Source organism: Abramis brama (genome assembly GCF_963993115.1).
Source record: "Abramis brama genome assembly, chromosome: 17".
NCBI classification, from domain to species: domain Eukaryota; kingdom Metazoa; phylum Chordata; class Actinopteri; order Cypriniformes; family Leuciscidae; genus Abramis; species Abramis brama.
This window is the reverse complement of record NC_139979.1, coordinates 24,073,423-24,099,265: the sequence shown is the minus strand read 5'-3', so window position 1 is coordinate 24,099,265 and position 25,843 is coordinate 24,073,423. Positions and strand designations below refer to the sequence as shown.

The 25,843-nt window shown below is 37.7% G+C and overlaps 1 protein-coding gene across 2 annotated transcripts; it reads right to left on the bottom strand.

Moving 5' to 3' along the window:
• Positions 1-344: 344 nt before the first annotated feature.
• On the bottom strand, positions 345-25,593 carry pip5k1ab (phosphatidylinositol-4-phosphate 5-kinase, type I, alpha, b). Of its 2 annotated transcripts, XM_084088718.1 has the most exons (17): positions 25,231-25,591; positions 22,230-22,271; positions 18,808-18,842; positions 13,460-13,540; positions 12,942-13,072; positions 12,522-12,639; positions 11,295-11,447; positions 10,856-11,155; positions 9,436-9,659; positions 8,101-8,184; positions 7,969-8,017; positions 7,783-7,864; positions 6,932-7,093; positions 6,625-6,763; positions 6,383-6,445; positions 4,145-4,232; positions 345-4,065 (listed from the first exon to the last, which is right to left on the bottom strand). In XM_084088718.1, exons 1-17 carry the CDS (start codon positions 25,274-25,276, stop codon positions 4,063-4,065), a joined length of 1,800 nt encoding a protein of 599 aa, XP_083944844.1. In that variant the 5' UTR covers positions 25,277-25,591; the 3' UTR covers positions 345-4,062. The 2 variants fall into 2 exon arrangements, with proteins under 2 accessions (XP_083944844.1, XP_083944845.1); XM_084088719.1 differs by lacking the exon at positions 22,230-22,271 and having other exon boundaries at positions 25,231-25,593.
• Between the last annotated feature and the right edge of the window lie 250 nt (positions 25,594-25,843).

Below are 25,843 nucleotides of genomic sequence, written 5' to 3'. Positions count from 1 at the left end.
CAGAAGACATCAGGTCACATTAAACACTGACTTAAAAAACAGTATTACAGTAAAAAAAAAAAAAAAAGTAGTAGTAATAATAGTAATACTGTGGAATATTATTACAGTTTAAAATAACTGTTTACCATTTTAATATACATTTTTAAATAGAATTTATTTCTGTGATGGTAAAGCTAAATTTTCAGCACCATAACTTTAGTCTTCAGTGGATTTTTATACAACTTATAAAACTTTATTGTTAGTTAACTAACGTTAAAGATAAATACTGTAACAAATATATTCCTCATTGTTAATGTTAGTTAATGCATTGATTTGGAAAAAAATATCTTTTAAAACCACAGCAATGGTTTGGAAAATATTTTATTCTTTTTAAATCAGAAAGACAATGTGAAAAAACAGAATCACCACATCACTGAAAGATGGTAGGAGAAACAGGCTGCAAACACCACACAAGAAAAAGGCATTTCCGTGACTCGCTTATATACACATTATATACACGTTTTACACAGGCCAGGTAAAAATATAGTCCTCAAAGCACTTACGGTTGCCAGTGTTGTTCCTGACACCGCCAGACATTCACAAGTAGAAAAGCTGAGGAAGAGCTTTCACAGATTTAGAATGAATAGGAATATTTACCTTGGACACAAACACATAAAATACAAAAATGGTTTATATTGTCAAGAACTTCCCTCAGACCCAAAATAAAATTCATACTAAAGATTATGTAATGCATACAATCATCTACGGTACATAGAGAATTCAAAATACAAACAGGTCGACAAAGTAAAAAAGAAAAACAAGACATTTCTTAATAAATACAATCACTGAAATACATTGGCAGAATCGTTCATATTGCAGTAGATTGGTTCGTCTGTTTAGTGTCAGAGTTGCCAGCATTTAATCGGATGTGTCTGTTGTGCAAATATCTGTTTCACTGTATTAATACAAAGACTGGACAAAGCCCTACATGAACCAAAGCGTAAAGAATATCGCGCTCAATGCGTTTACGGTCTTACTTTCATTCACATTACGCATTGTCAGGTCAAAAGTTTCACTTTTGGGATATTTAAGTCAAGATGTTTTAGTGTGGGTTTCTAGCCTGTAAGAATAGATCAGTATTGAGTGTTGGTCACAGAGAAAGGCAGTTATTTTTGCATCTTGAGACCAAAAACACAAATTAATAAATAACAGAAACATAAATGAGTGAGGCCTGAATTGTGAAGAAACCTACCAGAAAACTACACAAGCCAACTGTGAAATTAAGCCACTGAGAGCTGATCCAAGATCAGTTTATGGTTTATGAATTTCAGAACCTCAAAACTGTAAAAGAAGATGCATCATGCAGAGCAGATACAAGCACCACATTGGAAAGTGAAATGAATACAAACATTGTGTGCAATATTAGTTTTTATAAAAGTAACTTCATTACATAGACCCCAAAATCCTTCAACAGAGAGGCGATAAAAATGTACTATAAAATGTAAAAATGTTAATCAGGGCATTGTTAATCTTATTTTATTTACTGTACTGTAGGACTCTAGAGTTAAGTGTGAATCTAGGTAACTTTTGACATTCGCAAATAATCCATAAAGTTTAGAAACGCTGTAAAAAAAAACTTGTGACCAAAACCAGTAAAAAACTGCTTATCTTTGTTTTTAATATCAGTGCCAAAGCAAATCCTGAAATGTGTACTTTCAGAGGACAACTGTGAGTTTAGACCTAGCTTTTTAGAGATCGTTTTTCCCCCCTAGATAAAACGGTATTGTGAAGCATTAAGGTGCATTATCAAAATGATCTGACAAAGACTTGAACAATAGACATTGAAATGATTCAAACCAAAAGACAGAAAAATACCCAAACCAAACTTCTGTGCACAAGTATACATTATCACTTTGATTAAAATACATTAAACATAGAATATGCATAAATACTGCATCCACTGTGAAGCTTTATAGGTTTCTTCAATACAGACTGTCGATGTACTTCCTGTGCATATTCAATCTGCATTTTCTTCAGGTCTGCAAAGACAAATCCTTGGCAAACGATCCCTTCGCTCCAACGCTTGTGTGATTTTAAGAGCTGCGGTTCACCGACTGTTTTATTTGGGACAGCACGACACTGTTCAAGCCTACAGTCAGCCCTTTTTCTAAGTACTTCAAGACTGCATTGTCAGTCTCAGATCTGTGTGTGGCGGAGGTATCAGGGCCTGGAATCGGCCAAAGAGAAACTGTAAGTAATGCCTGTCAACCAATGGATCCATTAACAACTACTTCCTCTGTTAAATCGATCCAAACGGGTGTGATAACAGAAAGGCGGATTCATCAGAGAGCTTGAAGTGAGCCGAAGACTCCGCGGACTCCTCTAAAGTGTTCACATGTGCCCTGGTAAAGTCCATTAGAGTCCATTTTCTTTCTTGATGAATGATTATTTATTCTCAGGGTGAGTCGAACTACAACTGTTGAACAAATTTAACATCCCGTCAACTAGAAATCAGCTGCGAATATTCTCAAGACTTCTTATATACCGACAATATGACGTTAGAATGTAAATTAAGTCTACATTCCTGATATTCAAACAGCTGAAAGGCTTTTCAGTCCTGTCTACACATTATAGGACTGTGTATAATGCTAGAAAACATATAGGTTTGTATGAAAAGGCCAGAAAGCATGCACCGAGTAACAATAAACATCTGTAACAGGTAGATCTGAAATGACTTGAGCAGATCCATGTTGGTCCGAGTGATTTCTGTAACCAGCAGAAATGAGTGTTTTCATACCAACGCGCCGCTTTCAAAAGCTGCATTAAGGCGGATGATTGGAAGACGTCATGGCACATCAATCAATCAGTCAGTCTAGTCATTAACATGAGAGTTAAAAGATAAGAGCTGCTGTGCTGGAAGAGCACATTCGTAGCGTTTTATACATGTACAGGAGCACAGAATGAATAATTATTTACAGAACTATATACATGAATACAGTACACTAATATTACGGGGCCCTTGGCAAGGCAGCAATATGTGCATTAAAACTAGAATACGACATGCATGCGGATCCGTCCGTTTCTCAACCTTGACAGTTGATTGGTCCAATGTGGAGGGGCAACTTGCAATGGGCAAATGCATAAAGACAATTTTGCAAAACAAAATATCTAAATCTACTTAGTGGCACCTCAAAGAAGGCAATTGTAAAGCAACTAACCATGAAATACTAAGCCTGAATGCGGCGTATTTAGAAGATACAAAGCTATTTTATCTGTAACACTCAAACGCATTTATTTTTTTTAAAAGCGGGAATCATTTTTGGTCGGTTTTCCGCTATTTTTTTGTTTTGTTTTTGTTGCTCTAAGGGCACATGATGTCTCGACACAGAAAGAGCTGGAAAAACGATGCTCTCATCAGGTTTACTCATAAAGAATAGTCATAAAAATGAACCTTCATATGTATTCACAGAACGCCACTGAGAAATAGAAGTTGCCTGCTTATCTCGAACATAACGCCTTCTGAGATAAACATACTGGAGCGCTAGCAGCCGTTACTCCAAGTTACACCAGTTCAGAGAGAATCAAAAGGTTTACAGACCTATATAAATAATACGATTTATGCAACATAGCCTTCCAAGGATAATATAAAGTGGTGCCAACTGCGTAACACGTTTCTTTCTCCCAGCACTAACTAGGCAGAGAAAACTAAAATTGGTTTGTGCATCCTGCTTGCCCTGTTTTAAAAGTTTAAGAGAGAAAGGCAGTAAAGAATGTGACTGAGATCGTTTTTTCCAATAACTTTGTGGTTAAAACTGGTTTTAGCAGCATTTCCTGTGCAGGAGAAAGAGAAAAAGCCATCAAAGCGCCTCGCTCAATGGCTTTTCTTCATTCCCTCTGTTTCTCACTCACTTTTAAAACACACTTCATTGTGCTGAGGACGTTGAGTTCTTTCCCAAGCTCTCATTGAGAGAAAACTGCCATCATAGCAGTGCTCATAGCATAGCCCTTCGTCTCTCGAGTTTCTGTGTGTCCATCTCTCGCTTAAATGCTCTGCTCCTGTGTCTTCAAGTCGTCGCTCTGCTCTTACTGGAAACAAGCAATATGGTCTTTAATAAAATCACATTTTTGGCTCAATGAAATTATTTGGAGTTTATATACAACTTACAAAACAAATGTCAGTCTCTGGGATGATGTCTTTGAGCGAAATGGCATCTTCGTTGCTTAACTGCTCATCTAAGCATTCGGCTCCAGAGCTGAAGAGGAGAGCGAAAGATGAAGGATTGGTCTCTCTTTACTAAAATTGTGTCATTATATACCACCCTATTGTTCCAAACACATTCACAGAGTTTGAGGTTGGTAAGGCTTTTGAACGTTTTTGAAAGAAGTCTCTTAAGCTCACAAAGGCTGCATTTATTTGATCAAAAATGATTTAAATTAACTGTTTTCTATTTCAATATATTTTAAAATGTAATGTATTCCTGTAATGGTTTTTACTCCATTACTCCAGTCTTCAGTGTCACATGATCCTTCAGAAATCATTCTAAAGGGTGTGTTCACACTTGTAGTTCAGTTCGGATAAAACAAACAAACAAACATTTAGTCCTGGTAAATTGGCATTTTAACAACCAAACCTAAAGGCATAGGGATACATTCACAACCTGATTGGTCGGCTTTTATATATTTTGTGATGGAACTACTAAACATCCAAAACAATGCTGTGTGCTGGGCTAAATGCGCTCGTTGTATGTGCGTAGCCTACATATGATGGTATTTTGACCATCTGAGAACTCGAAAAGAGCTTAATAATCTGCTGTGAAGAGATGCGGTTCAGATGCCTGTACCGAACTGTGATGGGCAACATCATAGCTATGATGAGAAAAAACAGCTATTCTTGAGCATTCTGTCCATCAATTGCATCTTGTGAGATCATGTCCCGTTTTTTAGGTTCGTTGACGTGTTTGGATTGTGTCATTCGAACCGCACTATAAAATGCACACCCTAAATTTGTTTGAAAACAGTTGTGCTGCTCAATATTTTTGTGAATAATTTTTTTTAGGATTGATGATTAATAGAAAGTTCAAAAGAATAGTATTTATTTGAAATAGAACACTTTTGTAACAATGTAAAAGTCTTAAATACTTAAAAGTTACTTTCGATCAATTTCATGAGTCCTTGATCAATAAAAGTAGTTAAAAAAAATCTTACTGACAGCAAACTTTTGAACAGTAGTGTAAGCTGATTTTTCTGAAATATTTACACAGATACCATATGGATTTGGAATGACATTTTTGGATGATCTATCGCTTTAACGGTTTAATCATGAACAGGGCCGTAACCACCATAGACTCCTATAATTAGAACTATAACCGAATGTGACGAGACAAGGGACATTTTGTGTTTTCGACAAATAAAATTAACAATTAAGAGTGAATGTGTGCATATTTAAAAAAATAAATATTATTTGCAAATAGTTTAAATGCATTACTTTAAAACTACAATTAGACGTAGAACTTATTTTCTTTTATTCACTTAAATCCCTTTTAAAACCCCTCTAAAAAATTGGTCCTCCCAATGTTCAAGACACAGGTACTGCCTTGACAGGCGTGAGTCAAGTCAAGTTTATTTATATAGCGCTTTTCACAATACAGATTGTATCAAAGCAGCTTCACAGTATTAAATTAAAATAATACATCAATGCTTGTTTCTAGTGGAAAATGTCCGTTTGGACTAACTGTAGCTTGTTTATTGAGGATGCAGGACAAACGGCTAATAAAGCATTACAGTAATCTAGTCTCGAGGTCATGAATGCATGAACTAATTTTTCTGCATCAGAAACTGATAGCATGTTACGTAGCTTAGCAATGTTTCTAAGGTGGAAAAAGGCTGTTCTTGTAACATATGAAATATGATTTTCAAAAGACAGGTCGCAGTCTAGTATAACACCTAGGTCTTTTACTGTAGAGGATAAAGTAACAGGACATCCTACGATGTTAAAGTTGTAGTGTGAGAGGTTTTGTGGGCGGTTTTTTAAACCAATGATTAGTACCTCTGTCTTGTCTGGATTTAATAAAAGAAAATTGTGCGTCATCCAATCTTTTATATCTTTAACACACTCTGTCAAATTGGATAATTTAGCGTTTTCATCTGGCCGTGATGAAATATAGATTTGAGTGTCATCAGCATAACAATGGAAACTAATTCCATGTTTCCTTATAATATTTCCAAGTGGCAGCATATATATTGAGAATAACAGAGGGCCTAACACAGATCCCTGCGGCACTCCATAGTTCACTGGAGTTATGATCGATTTTTCTCCATTTAAATGGTAAAATGGTAGCGGTCAGATAGCGGTCAGCGGTGAGAGGTGATGAGAGGAGAAATGTGTGTGTGCGTTTGGTTTTACCTGTGGGGGGCGCTGTTGTCAGGCTCAGTGACTGCAGATTTGTGCACCTCCACCCCTACTGACCTGTAAGTGAGCAGCCGTAGTTAAACAAACGAAGGAGAGGTTTAAACGAGAGAGAGATGATGATGTAGATGATGAAGAAGACATAGACAAAAAAAAAGACTGCAAGAAACTACACAAAAATCAAAAAAGAGAGACAGATTAGAACTGAACCAAGTTAAAGAGAGGTAGTGTGGAGGTACCTTTGAGGAGGTGATGATGATGATGCCATTCCTGTGCTGCCTTGTGAGGAGTTGGACATATTTGATGCTGCAAACTCACTAGAGCTCCCTGCCAAAGGATCGGTTTGTTGGAGCAGGTCCGGTCTGCCCGACTGCATGCCTGAGAATGACAATCAAAGGGAGTTATCTAAATCTGACTCGGCTGAAAAAACAAGGCACAGTGACACGCCTACTGCTTTGAATTCAATGGCTATGATGAGTCACTGCCGTATCCCAACTTTTGTTTAAAGAAAGTAGTAAATTCTGTAAAAGACTTGATGGCACTCACCGCTCTCTCCTTCTGTATCGGACTGGGTAAGGTAAGAACGGTACACGAGTCTGGCGTCAGCAACTGTCTGTCCGCCAGGGGCCGGAGCAGAGCTTCCCATAGGAAGCCGTCTCACAACGCTCGAACAGCCACTTCGACTCTTCTTTGAGGGGGAAGATTTTACTGGGAACGGAGAGAGAGGCACAGGATGATGACGTCACAAAAACACAAAAAGTTCAAATGACCAAAATAAAGACATAACTTAAAGGTGAAGCATGTAGTTTTTGCGACACTAGTGGCGCCTAGCAGAACTTCAAAATTAATACATATTTTCAAACAACCTTGCAAACGCCCCTTCGCATGTTGAGCCTCCCCCAACTCAAACATTAATGAAACCTGAAAGATTTCTGTCCCTCCATTGAAATATAGTCTATTACGTCAAAACTTTCAAGCTTCAAAAAGTTATAAAGATATCGTAAAAGTAATCCATTTGGATTGAGAGGTTTAATCCAAGTCTTTTAACGAGAAACAATCACTTTATATGATGAATATTTCAATTTAGGCTTTTGATTTGCTGTTTGAATGTGGGTTGATCAATGTTTCACGTAAATAATTCTACCGTGTCTCTTCACAAGACTAAACTGCTCGATTCATATGGATTACTTTTACAATGCATTTATGGACTTTCAATGGAGGGACAGAAATCTTTCAGGTTTCATAACAGAAATACCCCTGTGTTTTGAAAATGAATGAATGTCTTATGGATTGGAGCAACATGAGGGTGAGTAAATGACAAATGAATTTACATTTTTGGGTGAACTAACCCTTTAAAGACTCGCTGGACAGTAGATGTTTTTTTTTTTTTTACTTACGTGCTTTCTTAAAAACTGTGCTGCACATGAATCGCTGGAATCGCTCAGCGTAGAATCCGGGCCGATGTACAGAGACCGTGTCCTACAACGTGAATGTTTAGAGTGCTATTTATCTCACAAAGGTTGCAAACAACTAAGTGCAAAATAACCATACGGTTAGGAAACCATAAGGAACAGATGACTTACCCCATCGTGAACCAAGGCCTTCCAGGAATGCTCTATTTTTTTTATAAATCTGACAGAAGAAACAAAGGAGAGATATTAATGATGGTCACAAACATGTAAGCATGCACACACAACTCTTGTCTGAGTAGTCACCTGTATGACTGTAATATGTCGATGATCCCAATATAAACCAGTATTCTGTCTCCTTTACTGCTGCGTGCTGGGATTCCTCCCCATCTACGGACAAAACAGGAAATTGCATGCATGCATTAAATGACATTCATAATTTAATTTTTTACATTTATAATAGTTCTTTACAAATGTTGCTTGTCAGACTGTAAGAACATGATCCCGCTGTAAGCCATGTCACACTGTAGGATCTGAGCTGTCATTAATGTCAGACTGTCATTGTATGGCAGCCAAGACACGTTAAAAACGGACGCATTCAAGAAGAGTCGTCTGGAGTTTTACATCAATCCGTGACACGTTCGGAGACTGTGAGCAGCATTTACATGCGGGATAGAAATGGTGGCTAGAAAACAAAAACAAATCTCTAGCGTTAATTTTGATCATGACTTGTCTTGAAAAGAAAAATGGGAGAAAATTTAAAGAAGGTGTGTGTGGAGCAAGTGGTGGTTTGTTGTTGCACTAATTGTGTCATCAGATTCTGCGCTCCTATTGGTTTTAAAATTGTTGGTTGTTGTAGGCCACACTACAAGACTGTGCGTCAAATCTTCTGACACTGACAGAATTTCATCAGAGGTAAAATTTGATCACAAGGGTCATTAATCGGCTGTCGGCGAACATGTTAAACTAGTGATTAAAGACTGCAGATTTTAGCCAAGGATCAGAGGAATCTTTACAAAAATTTGTCTCAGACGGCCAAATCGCACAGTGTGCACACGGCTTAAAGGAGTAGTTCACTTTAAAATGAAAATTAGCCCATGATTTACTCACCCTCAAGTCATCCTAGGTGTAGCCTATATTTCTTCTTTCAGACGAATACAATCGGATATATATTAATAAACACCCTGATGTTTCCGAGCTTTATAAACAACCATTGCAACCATCAGATTGAAGCTCAAAAAAGTCCAGCCATCCATTATATAAGAACACCATAATGGACTATATAATGGATGGATGCACTTTTTTGAGCTTCAATCTGATGGTTGCAATCCACTGCCATTATAAAAGCTCGGAAGCATCAGGGTGTTTATTAATATAACTCTGATTGTATTCTTCTGAAAGAAGAAAGTCGTATACACCAAGGATGGCTTGATGGTGAGTAAATCATGGGCTAATATTCATTTTAAAGTGAACTAATGAAGGATTAAAGTGTGGGAGAAAGATGGAACAATTAGAAAGTTGAAGAGGACAGAAGACGTAGGAAAAAGACATAAAATGGGTGGATGGGTGCATTAACTGCATAGATGGGAAGAAAATCAAACAGAGAACATAAGCGAGTAGAATAGTAAGATGGTGACTAACTGGTCCTCTGTTTCCAGGGTTCCTTTCCCTTTGGCCTCTCCCTGTATGGACTCCATCGCGGTGCTGTACAGAGCTTTCTGAGTCTGCGGCCTCCTGTGGTCTGGGGTCACAGCCCCCTCCGACCCCCCGCCCTCTACTGCCCCTGCTCGCTCACGACATGCCTGATCCGTGTTGTGGATCCCCACCAACAGACTGTAGTCCATAATCTTAAAGCTCTGTAGCAGCTGTCAAACACAGAGATAGATTAACTAAACAAATCTTGTTTTTGACAATTTTCAATATGTATATCTGGATATTTACATATTTGCACCAAAATGGTGATTCATTTATGAATTTTTTGACACAGAAAGCATCTTTTCAACCAAACTATTGTAGCCAAAGAGACTCAAAATGTTTAATGCATGAAATAAAATACAGTGCAAAATCATTTTCATATATATGCAACAATATACACAGCCCAGCCCAGCCAAAAAAATCATGTTTGGATTTAAATAGGCAAATGCTTAAGAGTCTATGAATGGATCATTATTGCAGTGATTATTATGTTTCTAGCATGTTATATGTTTGGCAACAGTTCTTCTAACCCAAATTGATGGAGTAGCTTTTCATTTCTTAAACAAGCATGTAAGAAGACACATCATGGCCATATTCCAGGATGACAATGTCAAGATTCATCAAGCTCAAATTGTGAAAGAATGGTTGGTAGGGAGCATGACGTGTCATTTTCACAGAAGAACTGGCACCTCTGATTCCACATTTACTTCCACCGAGAGGTGCATATATCTTTGGTCAAGATTTTGTATTGACAATGCAAGAGTCCAGCACTCTGTAAAGTCTCCTCCAGCACATCCCAACGACTCTCAATGAATTTAAGGTCTGGACTCAGAGGTGCCAAGTGTGAAAATGAGTCTTCATGCTCCCTGCCAACCATTCTTTTACAATTTGAGCCTTATGAATCTGACATTGTCATTCTGTATTGCAACATTTTAAATCACTTTAATGATTATGCCATTCTACTGTTCAAAAGTTTTGGGAAAAGAACGTACCATGATTTACACAAAAATATTAAGCTGTACAAGCTTTTTAATGTTACTTGAAAACCAAATCAGCATATTAGAATTAGATTTCTGAAGGATCATGTGACACTGAAGACTGAATGATGCTGAAAATGCAGCTTTGCCAACACAGGAATAAATTACATTGTAAAATATTATTCAAATAGAAAAGAGTTATTTTAAATTGCTGTAATATTTCACAATATAACTTTTTTAATGTATTTTTAATCAAATAAACTGCTTTGGTGACCATAACAGACTAAAAAAAAATCATACCGATCCTAAACTTTTGAATGGTAGTACATACTGAATACTCATTATCAACATCTTCATAATCCTGGATTCAATGTTTAAACTATGCTCACCAGGCAGTCCCGCTGGATGGTTTTGCAGAGGGCGCTGTAGTTGTCCGGTTCTAGTTGGATGCCCTCAGGCATTTCCTGGATGAAATCCAGGTCTTTGTAAGTAGGGACTTTTTTCTCTCTCTCTTTAGGGGAGGCACGGCGCTTGTACGTGGAGCCCTTCAGGTCATATTTGTGGTGCATAGGCACACTGCGGGGCAACAGGTTATTCATAACGACGATACGGATGTTCTTCCCACCCGCCTGCACGCAATACAAGCCGTAAAACTTCGGGAGCAGCGTTCTCTTGTTCTGATTCAGATTCTGAAAGAGGAGGAGCGGAGAATAGAAAGTTGTGAAAAATGCTGTAATATCACAATTTGGACATAGATGAATGCTACAATTTGACTTAAACCATGTACTATGTATCTAAAGTACAGGAACACGTGTGTGTAATGCTCACCATGAAGTACCCGGGCAGTAGTTTCTGCAGAAACTCTGCTTCCTTGTGCTGCACTGTTTTAATAATGAACTCATCATCGCTTGTCACATAAAATATTGATCCACTCGCTCCAGGGTTGGACAGTTCGATCAAAGGATCATTACATAGAGAATACTGCAGACAGGAAGAAATCACATGAGGGATATTCCTAAGGACAATGAACTCTGATGATGACTGTTATATAAATGTGTAAATATACATATACTGTTCAAAAGTTTGGGGTGGGTAAGTTTTTGGGGTTTTTTATGTTTTTGAAAGAAGTCTCTATAGCTCACCAAGGCTGCATTTATTTGATCAAAAATAGAGTAAAATAGAAATATTGTGAAATATTATTACGGTTTTCTATTTTAAATACATTTTAAAATGTAGTAGTTTATTCCTGTGATGGTAAAGCTGAATTTTTCAGAAATCAGTCTAATGCTGATTTGGTGTTCAAGAAGCATTTATTTATTATCATCAATGTTCAATACAATTTTGCTGCTTAATACCATGTTAGAACAGCATTAATTTGAAATATAAATATTATGTGACATTATAAATGTCTTTACTGCGACTTCCTTGCTGAATAAAAGTATTAAAGGGTTAGTTTACCCAAAACATTTTATTCTGTCATTAATTACTCACGTCGTTCCAAACCCATAAGACCTTCGTTCATCTTCAGAACACAAATGAAGATATTTTTGATTAAATTTGAGAGCTTGTGTTCAGAAGATGAACGAAGTTCTTACTGGTTTGTAACAACATGAGTAATTAATGACAGAAATTTCATTTTTGGGTGAACTAACCTTTTAATTTCTTTAAAAAAAAAATCTTATTGAGTCCAAACTTCTGAACGGTAGTGTGTGCGTGTGTGTGTGTGTGGTTTCTATAGTGCAAAAAAAAGGTCAAGGGTTCATCCTCAATGATTAAAGGTGCAGTAAGAGATTTCTGAGAAACAATGTTGAAAGTGGATTGGTTTGAGTTGAAAGTGAGTGGTTGAAAGTGGTCTGTGTTGCATAGCCTGTTCATGAATTTGGGGGCGGAGCTATCAAGAGAGAGGTGTGATCCTTTTGGGAAGGTGCGCATTTGTTTTGGTGATTTCAAATATCAGCAGCGTTTCTCAAAAACCTCTTACTACACCTTTAATATTAATGTAAACAATAAATAATAAAATATTTTAAATATAATATATATATAGGTTCAGCCAACCAGGTAGTCATCAGGCCGAATGCCGAAGAGTTCTCTGAAATAACGGAAGGCGATGGGGGCGTAAGTCTTAAACCTGAAGTCACCGTGGTGATGCGCTGGAGTCAAATTACTTCCTTCACTGTAGGAGATAAGACATGGAGAGCAAATCAGAGACAGGGTTATGAGTTTCTGTTTTATTACACCTATAACCTGGCGAGCTGCCCACTGTTCGATTCAGAGGTTTGAACACGCATATGATGCCCGAAAACTCTATAATGGCATTTCACTTAGTTTTCTAGACACACACACTTAACAACAGTCAGCACCCACAACACCCATTCAAATCTATTTAAATAGCCATAGATATTTAAATACCTATAGTGCATGATTGAGTAGTTATGATTAACATATATATAAGTGGTGGTCTTTTTGTACACACACCTGGGGAAGAAGATGCTCTCCACTACATAAAAGTCCTGCATGAGAACATCTCTCTCAGCTTTCTGACTGAGGCTGCCCACCGTGTGTGCGATACCCAGCTGGATGGCTCCTTTGAGGGCGGAGGAGGTCGTCTACAGACAAAGAATGAGTGCGTGTGTGAGAAGAGTGTGTGAGAAAGAAGTGCAAACAGAAAGGAAACACTAGATAAATATCACAATGGTTATTTTAAATAACCTATAAATTAGCTGTTACGTAGGTGGCGTGGGAACATAACGCATTTATTAAAATAAAAATAAACCGTAATTTCCAGTAAAACAAATGCTGAAATGTGTCATTATTAGGAGTGGGAGATGTTTAATTCTGCTTAATTTTACATCATCATTATTTCAGCATGTCTCTCATGATAACCTCCCTTTACTTTCCAACTCCTCCCTTTGGTCTGTTCCTCTTTTCTAGCCTAGTTTCTCTCTCTTGCCCTTCTTCTGTTATCAAGGTGACACATTTGGCTGCCAGCTGACCTTTTTGTAAGTCGTTTCTCCTGTGGGGTCAACTCCTCGGTGACCAATGGTCTTCTTCATACTCTGAGATGATCCTGGCCCCTAGGTTGGAGAGACAGAGACACAAAAGAGTGACAGATATAAAAGTGGAACTGAAAAAGTCAACTGGTTTCATGTCAATAGATGGGATTCAAGAGCCCTCAAATCTGTTCAGGTCTGACTTCCTGTTTGTCAGGGTTTCTTCGAGTCAAACACAGACACGCAAATTCCTGTCAGTCTGGTCATCCTCTCACTGTCTTGATACATGTGAATCTTCAATTGACAATGGGAGCAGTGTGTGTGTGTGTGTATCTAACCGTGTCAATATTTGTCCTGTTCAAGATCTTTCTCACATGACTGTTTGATCAACACACAGTAACAGTAAGTCAACCTTACTTCAGGCCACAGGGCTCATGTGTTCACATTCCTCTACCAATGTCCAGCAACTAAAAAAAACACTCAGACTTGGATGAAAGTGTGGATACTGATCTGAGATTTTACAAGTACATGGCTGACTGAAGAGAAACTGAGAAAACCAGCGAGGCAGGATCTGACATCAATTTAGCGATAAATCAAGAAGCTGTGCTATATTGTGAATACAGTCATGACTAAAGGGCAAAGTTAAACCCATATTTACCATACAGCACAACCTCGAGCGCCTTTTTGCTGCTATAGACCTTATGCGCCAGAGAAACAAGCGCGCAGCCATCTTTAGAATATGGTCTTTAAACTTCTGTTTTTGCAGTAACTCTGTATATTGACCGGCTAGGAATCAGAAAGATGTGAGACTGACATGTGGAAAATGGGCCCTGGCCGGTCGATCTGTGTGTCTCTACTTTCATTAAAGGGGTCATGAACTGGCTTTTTAAAAAATTTTATATTGATGTCTGAGGTCAACTTCGCTGACGTTCGCTTGGTTTTTACATTCAAAAACATCAAAATGAAAAAGTAATAGGCTATTTTCTACCCTGGTTTTGAGCCTAGCTCCTGAAACGCTCGGTTTTTATGGGCGTGCTGCATTGAAGACTTGGAAGTAAACACCCACTGCTATGATTGGATAACAGTTTTGCATATTATAATGAGTTTCATGTAATGTGCGAATCGGTGGGCGGGGCTAAACAGGCAGTGTTGAAGTAGGCGTTGATCTTCTTCTGCAGAGGCGGTGTTTGATACCCTTTGACGTCATAGATTCCCACTTTGAAAAACCTGTCGTTCGCTGTGCCTGGTGTCAATAACAGCTTTTATTGGACTAACAAGGACGTTCTCAGTTCTGAAACTTACAGGATATTCTTATAGTATGATGACCTCTTATATGTCAAAAGCTCAAGGAAAATTAGATTTCTCAGTTCATCACCCCTTTAATATCTGGCTAGAAACAGACTAAAAACTGTTCTCAGAAAAAAATTATGAGTTTAACTTAACCTTCTAAAGAGAAAATCATGAAATTTGAGAATTTGTGATAATTAAATCTGTATTTTTACTGACTGGCTGTTCGTATCACAAACGTAGGCCTAGCTGAAGTTACACATTTACAGTTTAACTCCAACTGTGCTCCAAAACTGTGACTCTCATGAACCAGGAATAAGGAACCAGCTAGCAAACATGAAATATTAATTATCCCAAAGTTTTTATTTAATAATATATGAATTTTATTTTTACAATTTGTTAATTTATTTGTTTTGTTGGAAAATACCTTATAGCCTGACCTCATTTTGTACTGACCAATCAGCTGTCAGGAATGGAACCATCTGCTTTATAATGATCAAACATTACATATCCCACAACGCACTGGGAAGACTTGTCAACTTAAAGGTATGATCCTTGCCCTTATGGTGTATGCATTTGAGCACGTGTTCCACTTCTAGTTAAATTATTCTGACAAAGAGATTAAATGTCAGTCAATTTAGAAAGAATGTAAATTCTCATTAAAGGGTCATGAAACCCTAAACCAAAATTTCTGAGATTTTAACAGAGGTATGTGTGTTGAACACCATTGAAGACAATGTTAGCATCTGTTAGATTTAATAGTAGGGGGAAAATGGTTAAATTTTAGTTTTTATATGCTATTGTCGTCTTCCGGGTTTAAAATCTTCATTGTGTTCACTTCACAGAGCACTATAGTACTTTGATGACTCATCGGTGTCTCATAATTATTAATGAGACTGAGTTTTTTATCCAATGAGAAGACACTTTCTCTTAATTATTCATGACACCATGTGGAACTTTCCAATGACAGACATGTCAAACTTTGATATCGCGTAGTAGATGAGAGAGGTAATGATGGGACGCGCGTTTGTTTTCGTGGTGCAAAAGTGCCAGTGCATCTTTCCTCGTGATGCTGCCCGGGATGGACTCTGACTGCGGGCGGCTGGTTGGCCATCAACCACGGACACATCTAAACTATGTGTGTGTGTAGCAACCATTCAATGGGAGAATGGTGGACTTCGGCCTTGTACACCAATGCAGGTTTCGTCTTGCGAGTGATGCGGTCCCGAGGACTTTTCTATCGCTTCAGAGGTGTGTGTGTGTGTGTCTAAAATGTAACCCTGACCGTTTTACTTGCCTTCTGTTAAATCACTCGTTATTAAAATTTAGATATTTTGATAATACCTCAATTGTATGGAACGTATGCTTAATTTGTGCAAATTTCTATGTCACTGTACATCTTTATTATGTGGGTTTAGGGGGCGCGTAGATCTAGGATATGTAACTTAGGCTACTGAACGGTTTTTTTTTAAGCGATTTTTTTATTTATTTTCAAATATATGCATTTATAGTGTGTATATAAACAAATATATATTTTATAATGACATAATTATACATATACATGTGCATTTATATGTTTTAAATACAATTATAAGGTGTCAGTGTATTTCATTAGACTATAACTTTGCCAGCTATAAAAAAATCTAGCATTTCCTCACGTTTTACCACAGATTTTTAGTGACAGTCGATGACAGTTTCCCCCCTCTCCCCTGCCGTGCCATACCACACCCTCTCCCCTCCCTTCTTCTCACAGCCACCACGCCCAATTAAGTTGCATTTTTCAAAAAGATTGTGAGCTAGACTTGAGCTGAAAGAGGGGGGTGTCGTGACCCTTTAAACAGGAACATGATTTGACTGATGGAAAATTTGAGTGATGAAATGATAAACGAAACTACACGGTCATCAGATTTAGAATTTAGATAGCACTTAAGAAATAGTCTCTATAGCCGCGTTTCCACCGCAGGAACTTTCCCCAGGAACTAGGAACTTTGGGCTGGTACTCGATGTGTTTACACCGCAGGAACCAGGGTCTAAATGAAGCACTCCAAACTAGGGTTGTGCCGATAGACGATAGTATCGTGTATCGACGATAGACAGAGATATCGCCGATGGCAGATGCCTTTGCCGATATCAATACGATAATTGGCTCGTTTTTCCATTAATGTATTAAATCATTATTATTATTATGAAGCTAGTATAGTTATTAAATTAATTAGGAACTACAATTATATTTGCCTTGCCTAAATTCATAACGACATCACCACATGACCACACTTGCGCCATATCACGCGCGTATGAGGACTCCTCAAAGAAAATGTTTTTAAAACAGACAAAACAAAAACTACATCCCACAACGAAATTTTAATTGCAAGGTGATCCATTCACAAATTGTCAAGAGTGCTTTAACAGACGCATAATTTTTATACAGAGCCTAGATGAAGACGCGGCATCGTTGTTCGTCAGTATTTTGTTTCCATAGCACATTAACAAAATATTTAATGACACGAATAACACTAAAAACAATACAATTACAAAATATTAATTATAATAATAATATCAATAAAATGATATAGGCCGCCTAGGCCTAATAAAAGTCTTTAGTTCACGAAGCATCTGGGAAACTCTGCCATCTGTGAAAATCACAAGCAACTTCAAACTTGTTTAACAAGAAATATTCTTCTAATTTTTTCGCTGTCAATAATTTAAGTCCACAAGAGAAATATTCAGCCAGTAAATTAAGATAGTTGCTGTAGCCTACCGTTATCCACCGTCGACTCTGAGAGAACGTGCTGTTAATGCAGCGAAAGCTCAGTCCGTTTCTGCTTTCGTTTTCAGGGATTGAGCGCGTTTACATGCACGTTATTAACTCGATTATGCTGAATAAACTGACAATGCATGTGGTCATGTAAACGGATTAACCCGTTTTCCTTTATCAGAGTCAAGTCATAAGTTTAAGTCGGCGTATAACCGATCGACTTTTAGATTTTTGCCTCTGATTTCTCCTGGCATTTAAAACACCTGCGTTATTGAAGTGCGGTGCGCATGTGAAGTGCATCCAGACAGAGAGAGCACTGGTAGGAGGACATATATCGCAGACTCCGACTCTTTCTTGAATCAAGAAATTAAAACGTGTTCACATCTCGTCAAACAGTCAAAATGCTGCAGATCTGTAACGGCATGAGAGGATAATGTGTGTCCGTAAATTTCCCGCTGACATGTTGAAATACTCCGAGTCAGATACAAGAATGATTAGGATCTTTTTTTTACCTCACTATACCAGGAAATAACCTGATTTAGCCTATTAATAAACACTCCACCTTTGCTAGCAAAATAGAAAAAAGATTCTCATTTAAAACGAAGTAATAAAACAAGCAAATTGATGAGTAAATAAGCAAGTTAATAATCAAATAAGTAAGCCCCGCCCCCTCACGATAATATCGTGTATCGCCGATCTCACAGGCTGACGATAGGACGATATGAAAATGGAGCATATCGCGCAACCCTACTCCAAACCATGTTAAATTTACTATTAACAGGATTGAAATAGCGCTTTGAGGTTAGTAACAAACAACTATTTACAAGACTGTCACTATTTATGATTGATAGACGGGGTTCAGGCTTTTTTTAAGCGTATTTGCGAAAGAGGACATTTTTGCGCGCTGTCTCAGGCATCTCACAATAACTGATAACATACGTTGTCTAATTTTATACGCATACGAGTTTTCTGAACACGCTTTAGTATCAGTGCTCGTCTATTTTGTTTTGTTAATTACCTCGTTAGTAAACCAATACATAACTGCAGCACAGTTTGAATCTCCTCCATACTTATTATAAATGTGGCGCTCAAAACTGATTACTGTCCATCGCAGACTGGGAGGAGCAGTTGCGCGCAGTTTACCTTCCCGGTACTTTAGACCGCGGTGTAAACGCAGAAAGCAACCGGTCTGGGGCAAAAAAAGTTCCTGGGAAAAATGTTCCTGGGACAAATTGTTCCGGGTAATTTCGGTGGAAACGCGGCTTATGACTAACACAAAGTGAGTAATCCAACATGAAAACAAGCTTACCTCCGTAATAGTCATCTTTCGAACTCCGCTGGACCCTTTAAAGAGAGAAAGAAGCATGACAAGAACATTAATGTGTGTTGGAGCGACGGAAAACGCTCACGTGACATTGTAGTTCTTCATCGTGAAAGTTTATTATCTGAATATGTTTTAAGCCATATTAGTCTAAACTTCTGATATATGGTTTTCTGAAAGCACACATCTGAGAGAGCTGGATGTTAGACGGTGCGTGCAGTGAGTATTGTAGGAAACTCAGAAGCGAAGACCAGGAGATTTGGTTGTATCTTCAGAAGGATTCTTTATTGAGAACAGTAGAATACTAAAAGAATACAGACTGCAGTGACGTGCAGTCATCAAGTCTGACTAAGGGAACTTTACATGGTATCTTATAGGCATTCAGTGGGCAGTCCTTAAAGGTGCTGATAATCCTTAAAAGTGTTGACCTTACACACAGCCTAAGAGATGACCACTAATTCGAATCATCTAAAGACAATAGAGGCAATTACCCACGACTGAAGATAATGGTACCCCCCAAATTGTATAAACATCACATGGTCACAAGAACTAAGAATATGTAATCATTCACACATAGTTTGACTCTCAGTAGGAAGATCAAAGACAGACAAAACCCCTTCAATGGAAACTATACTGAATCTAATCAGTAAATTGATGCCATCACGTTCACCTTGAATGCCCAATACAGTGTAGTTCACCTTAGTTTTTCATGTGATGTTATGTAAGGATGTAGGATCAGCAGATCTTAAACACACAATCTTAAATTTGTAATCCTACAGTATTAAACTAAGTTCTCTTTCACGTGTTATTGTGCTTAAACTGTCAAATGCATACAAGAATACGTCAAAAACACACAAAGTTCACATAAACAGTCAGCTATGTCTGTGAACATAAACAGCAAGTAATGAAATTTGATGTGTAGCCTATATTATATCTGTGTATTAAAGTGAAAGCAGCGTAATATACAGTACCTACTGCTATAGGCCTATATGCTGTTGTTAATATGAATCAAACAACAAAAGAAAAACAGAAAATCACTTACGTGCTTTAGCAACTTTAATAAGAATACATTTCTTTCTTGAATGCTGCTGTTAAATGCTCTGGCGAGGAGATAAACATGGCGGACTGTGCATTAATTCAAATATCAATATTTGACAACTTGTTTATGATAGAAATGCTACAGCGAAAGTTTAAACTTTTATTTTGAAATTGCGATGAACAACAATTCTCATATTTAGAAACATTGATGTTGGTGTAGGTTTATGATTTACGTTACAAATCTGGTGAAATGGTGCACATTGATGGAGTCTGTTAACCGAGCACGCATGTAAATTATAACAGCAATTCGCTATGAAACACAAAGCGTGTCAGACTTTATATGGGTTCCTAAATACACTTTATTGGAAACCCAAATAAACAGCACATGGAGAGACTGAGTTCATGTGAAGAGCATTTACTGTGAACGGAGCAGCTCTGATTAACATGTAGCCTGCACACATGTAAATAATTAAAGTGCTGTGCTTTACTCTGAAAACCCCAAGTGCATATACTTATTTAATTGAATCGCAGACTTTGTGATTTCAAAATAGCACTATGCTATAGTATAATACCGTAATCTAATCCACCCGAAAAACAAACTAAAGTTCTTTCAGCTATCCTCCACCTGGCAATGTCACAGGGGGCAAAATCTGTCATGACACCAGGGGTGCCAGACATTCAGCAGACTGTCACAGCAGATGCTTAGCGGATGTTCACTCAATAAACAACACAGGATCTAAAATATTTGAGGCTTCAAATTCATATTTTTATAATAGCAAAGCATGCTACAGTGTGTGATGGGTCTTGCTTGTTTGCATTGATTCAGAATGGTCGCATGTCTTCAGGCGAGACAGAAGTTATACAACAAAGCTTGTCTGCTCGTAGTCAAAACAAACAGAATGAAATGCAATAGCCTAGCAACTTCAATCCTGCCAAGAGCTTGATATTATTACACACAATCAAGATTAGAAACCAATCTACAGAAATAGTAACTGTGAGCGCACACCAGATCTAATATATCACATTCAGTATACATGGAGCAATGATAAAGAGAAAGATGTTATTTATGTTGGTTTCACATGGTTTTGGAAAAACCTTTGTACTATTTTCAGTAGAAAATAAAATGTCATGGTCCAGATATACTAAATAGGCAAATTAGCATGAGAGTGCAATTACAAAACAGCCCCTTTGGGAGTGGAAAGATCTGCGTGTGATCTACTGAAAATTAAAGAACACAGACGCAGCCGGATCATTTTCATAATGACCAACGCAATCTACCAAGAGCAGCGCAAATTAGCGTGTTCTTTTTTGGGCCGTTATAATGGCGCAAATACCAGTAAAATTAAAATAAATATATATCGTCCACCCTGATCAAAAAAACAACATCAGTCAACCACTAAATCGGACCCCATAAATATCATTACATTTCAAAAGTTATTAGAGTTACTTTTATTTATTTTTTAAGGCTTTTTTTATTATGATATCAAGACAGTTCACCCTGATATTTTTGATTTTACCAAAATTAACATCTTAAATTAATAGGACAAAAAGTTAGAGGTTTCACTGACCCATTATTAAAATTAAGATTACAACAAACAGGCTGCACCATGAAAAAAGTTAGAAATTGTTTTACAATATCAGTCAAACTCTTAAAGCACACGTGCTTTGCCTCATGACTACCCACACTCCTTTTCATCATGGAAGAAAAAACATTGTGATATTGATCTCTTTGGTGCAAATGACACATATTTGGCATGGCTGATAACCGAGTCTACGTAACTGCATAAAGAACTCATGGAAAGTAACTCAACCGTTCTCACACGATTCCCCAGACAACTACTGAAAAGTCTTGCAGTAACTAATAGCAACGGCTATTTTAAGTGAGGACAGATAATGGATATTTCAATGGCCAGCAGATATAGATATGTGAAAGGACTTGTGTAGTCACACAAGTCTGAGAACAACCAACAATTTTGAACAATGGAGTTTGAACAATATGTTTGATGATGAAAAGAGACAGCATTCAACTGCCCATCTCACCCAAACGCAGGCCTATACGCACAAACACTAGTATCAACAAAATGTAAAGCTTGGCCCAATGGCACAATTTCCAGGAACTGTGATATACATCTACTTAATCCCACAGATTTCTGGACCCTTTCATCATCAGTCTGAAATATCAATTCCTTTTCCCAGCTGCCATTATTGCACAAACAGTTACAGCTTCCACTTTCATTTCACTCCACCCATCCCCCAGTCATCAAGCTTAAATCACCACTGCAACCAAGACCATGCAAGGGACAAGCCATTTTAGTTAATTGGCATTCAGAGTCTCTAAATCACACAGCACATCTGAGCCATGCATGTACTACCTCTCCGAGAGGCCAAAAGCCTCCAAAATGGAGTCCTCAGATCTGTAAAGGGTAAAACAAAATTGTCAGCACTTAAAGTGGGGTAAGCGATATTTAAAAAACGCTGTTGGACATTGTTGATATTTGAAATCAACCCAAACAAACACACACCCCTCTCTTCATTGCTCCGCCTCTAAAACTAAATCCTAACAGCACTGCTCCGAGTCGGTCTCGAACCCCGACTGCCGGCATGCGAGTGACGCTAAATTCTGCACTCCCTCTTGCTTGTTCTCTCTCCTCCATCGTGCTGATGCTGATTGGCTACACGCGTTTGTTGCTGTTTGTTCGTGTGTCAGTCCGACTAACTTCCAAACAGGGCTTATATAATATCAAATATAGCTTACCCCACCTTTAAACCAGTGTGTCCTAAAAGTATCTCTCAAAGTGGTCGAGAAATTGGGTCTGTGTTTGTTTGAATGGATGGGTGAGTTTCTTGTTTGTTTGGATTGATGGGTATGTGTTTGGATGGGTGGGTGTTAGTTTGTTTGTCTGCTTGGATGGGTGAGTTTTGTTGTTTGTTTGGATGGATGAACGGGTATTTGTTTGGATAGACGGGTATTTGTTTGGGTGGGTGGGTGTTGGTTTGTTTGAATGTGTGGGTATTTGTTTGTTTGTCTGTTTGGACTTTGGAGGGGTGGGTGTTTCTTGCTTGTTTGGATGGGTGGGTTTGTTGTTTGTTTGTTTGTCTGGACGGGTATTTGTTTGTATGGGTGGGTGGGTGTTTGTTTGGATTGGGGGGGATGTTGGTTTGTATGAATGTGTGGGTATTTGTTGTTGGGACGGGTGGGTGTTTGTTGCTTGTTAGGATGGGTGAGTGTTTGTTGTTTGCTTGGATGGACAAGTGTTTGTTTGGATGGGTGGGTGTTGGTTTGTATATGATTTGTTGCTTTAAATGGATGGGTGTTGATTTGTTTGGATGGATATTTGTTTGTTTGGATGGATGGATACATGGATGGATAGAAGAATGGGCAGAGAGACACATGGATGACTGGGCGGCTGGATGGGATGGATGGATGCAAAGGATGGATGGTTTCCAAGAGGGAAAATTCATAGAAGAAGTAATAAAAATAAATAAAATAAAGACCAACAGCAAATAACAGACACACTATTAAACACCATAACCAATGATTAAAACATATTACAAATGTAACCTATAATTTATCACTAAAACATATTTGTCTTAACAAATTCCAGTTTTGTTTGCACCACATCCATAAACTGCAGAGCAAGTGAAATGACCACTCAGAGAACACATGGCTCATCTATTGAGCAAGCCTATATTTAGTCCAAGCTTAAGACATAGCCTACACTTTCTTTTAAGAGTGGTAGGGAACAAATATTTTACCTCATGCACACAGAAACAATCACGCATTTGAGGTCATTAATTGTGGCAAGATGTCCTGTCTGTGAGATGGGACTTGAGGTTTAGATGTTCAGCAGTCTGTCCCATTTTATCTGGGTGAGTGAGCTGGTTTCTGTCCCATTTTCACATTTATATTTAGAGCAAGAGAGCAGCCTCTGCAATCATCAAGACTGTGTGCGTGTGTCTGAGAGCACTAAAAATACTTCTTGCAGAGTGCTAACTATGTCCTAATGTGGGTTACCCACACAAAATGCCATTATGTATGAGCTAACATACAAAACCACCCAAATAATGACCATCTGATTAACTTCAGTATCTCAGACTACTGAGGTCAATCTCCACTTCATTTCCCAGGGGATGCTATTTTTACTCAGAAGTCAATGAAGACAGACACAGGGTGTTAAAGAGAATAAACACTCACAGGACATGCACTGTTAATGCCATTTACATCCCAGTAACCAATTAGCTAATTACTGTCAATGTGCAAAACTCCAACAAAAGTCTAAATTCCTGCAAACTTTCATGAAGGACAAAGTCAAATTAGCCTAAACACTCTTAATCATAACTGAGGAAACTCCTTAACTCTTGGTCTGGCTCCTGATAAAAAAATAAAAACCCTGTTCATCTAAATTTCATTTGGCTTATTAAGTGCACCACATATTATGACTTTAAATGAGAAAACTATTTTACTTGTTTACATAATTGATTTGGTAAGTAATAAGTATGGGTGTGCCAGTGGAAAGAACCAGCACACCGACGTAAACTTAAACCTGACCGTTTTTTACATAATAGCCTTGAGCTAGTTTTAAATATTAACAAGTCGTTGTGTCAATGTCTTATTGGAGAAAATGTATTAATATCCTAAATATCATGTCATTTCTGATGATTTACAATACACTACGAAAAACTGAATGTTACCAAAGGAAGTACTAACAGTTACTTAGTAACTTAATATCTTTAGGCAATGTGCATATTTGACCAAACTCTAACATCTCTTTTTTTAAACAAAATGAATCATTTTCTCTCTCTCTCACTAAAAAAAAAAAAAAAAAAAAAGGAAATAAAGTAAGAAATGTGTGTTGTTTTATTGTTAACGCTCGACAACATTTACAGAGAGAAATTCATAAGGGGTGGCTCGTTCATTAGCAAAAAAAATCAAAAACAACCCAATTTAATAGAACAATAACAAAAAAATAATCGTAACTGAACTGCATTCATTCGTGTAGGTTATTTATTTTAATATTAGCTTTGTTATATGTTTGTTATAACAGGGCTAGTTAGCATAGCATGTTAGCCACAGATCCACATCATCGATCTGGATTATTTCAGGAAAACCTTCAGATCATAGATCAACTAAACTCAATAAATCCCACATACACAAATCTGTTAAATTGCTGAATATAATATAATTACTCACTAGCGACTGTAATAGATTACATTTATTTTGCTGTTGTTGAACAAAAGGCTTGATTGAAGCCAGTAAACACAGTGAATCTGTCCAGTACTGGTAAACAATAGTTGATCCATGGCAACAGACAACATAAAAAAACAAAACGCACATGCCAAAATAAGTATAAAAAACATAATGTGTTAATTTACCTGGAGGGGCAGATAAGCCCGTGTCGGGTGGACCGGCGGACGCCATTTTGATTCGGGTTTACTGGACCCGCTCCATGACCGGAATCAGACAGACAGACTAGTGTCCGGTTCCGCCCGGACTGACTGACTCTCTCTGGCAGCCTTTACTGTCACTGACCTACTTGAGACTATAATAACTACAAACAGAGATTCGGACCACTAACGTTACCTACATACAGAAATTATTATTCTATATATTTTAGGCTACATTATATTACATATATAATCCAAATAATAGCCTATAATTTAGGCTAATATGATATCCACAGTTGTATAGCCTACTGCTGATGACAGCCTTGCCTTGTCAACGTCCCATTAGTTTGTGAAACAAACGAGTCAAGCCTTTATGTACAGTGCTAAAAATAACAAAACCAGTCAGAGAGTAGCCTAGATATCATCTTGGACAGGCTGAGCATACATGACATTTTAAAAGTCATTTCACATTGGGAAATGAATAATAGTTTAAATGTGAATAAATATAAAAACACATGTTAAAATGTATATCAAATTAGAAAGGCCTACTGAACGTTTTGTGCCTTAAAAGCATGCTTAAAAGTTAATAACGCCCTTCAGT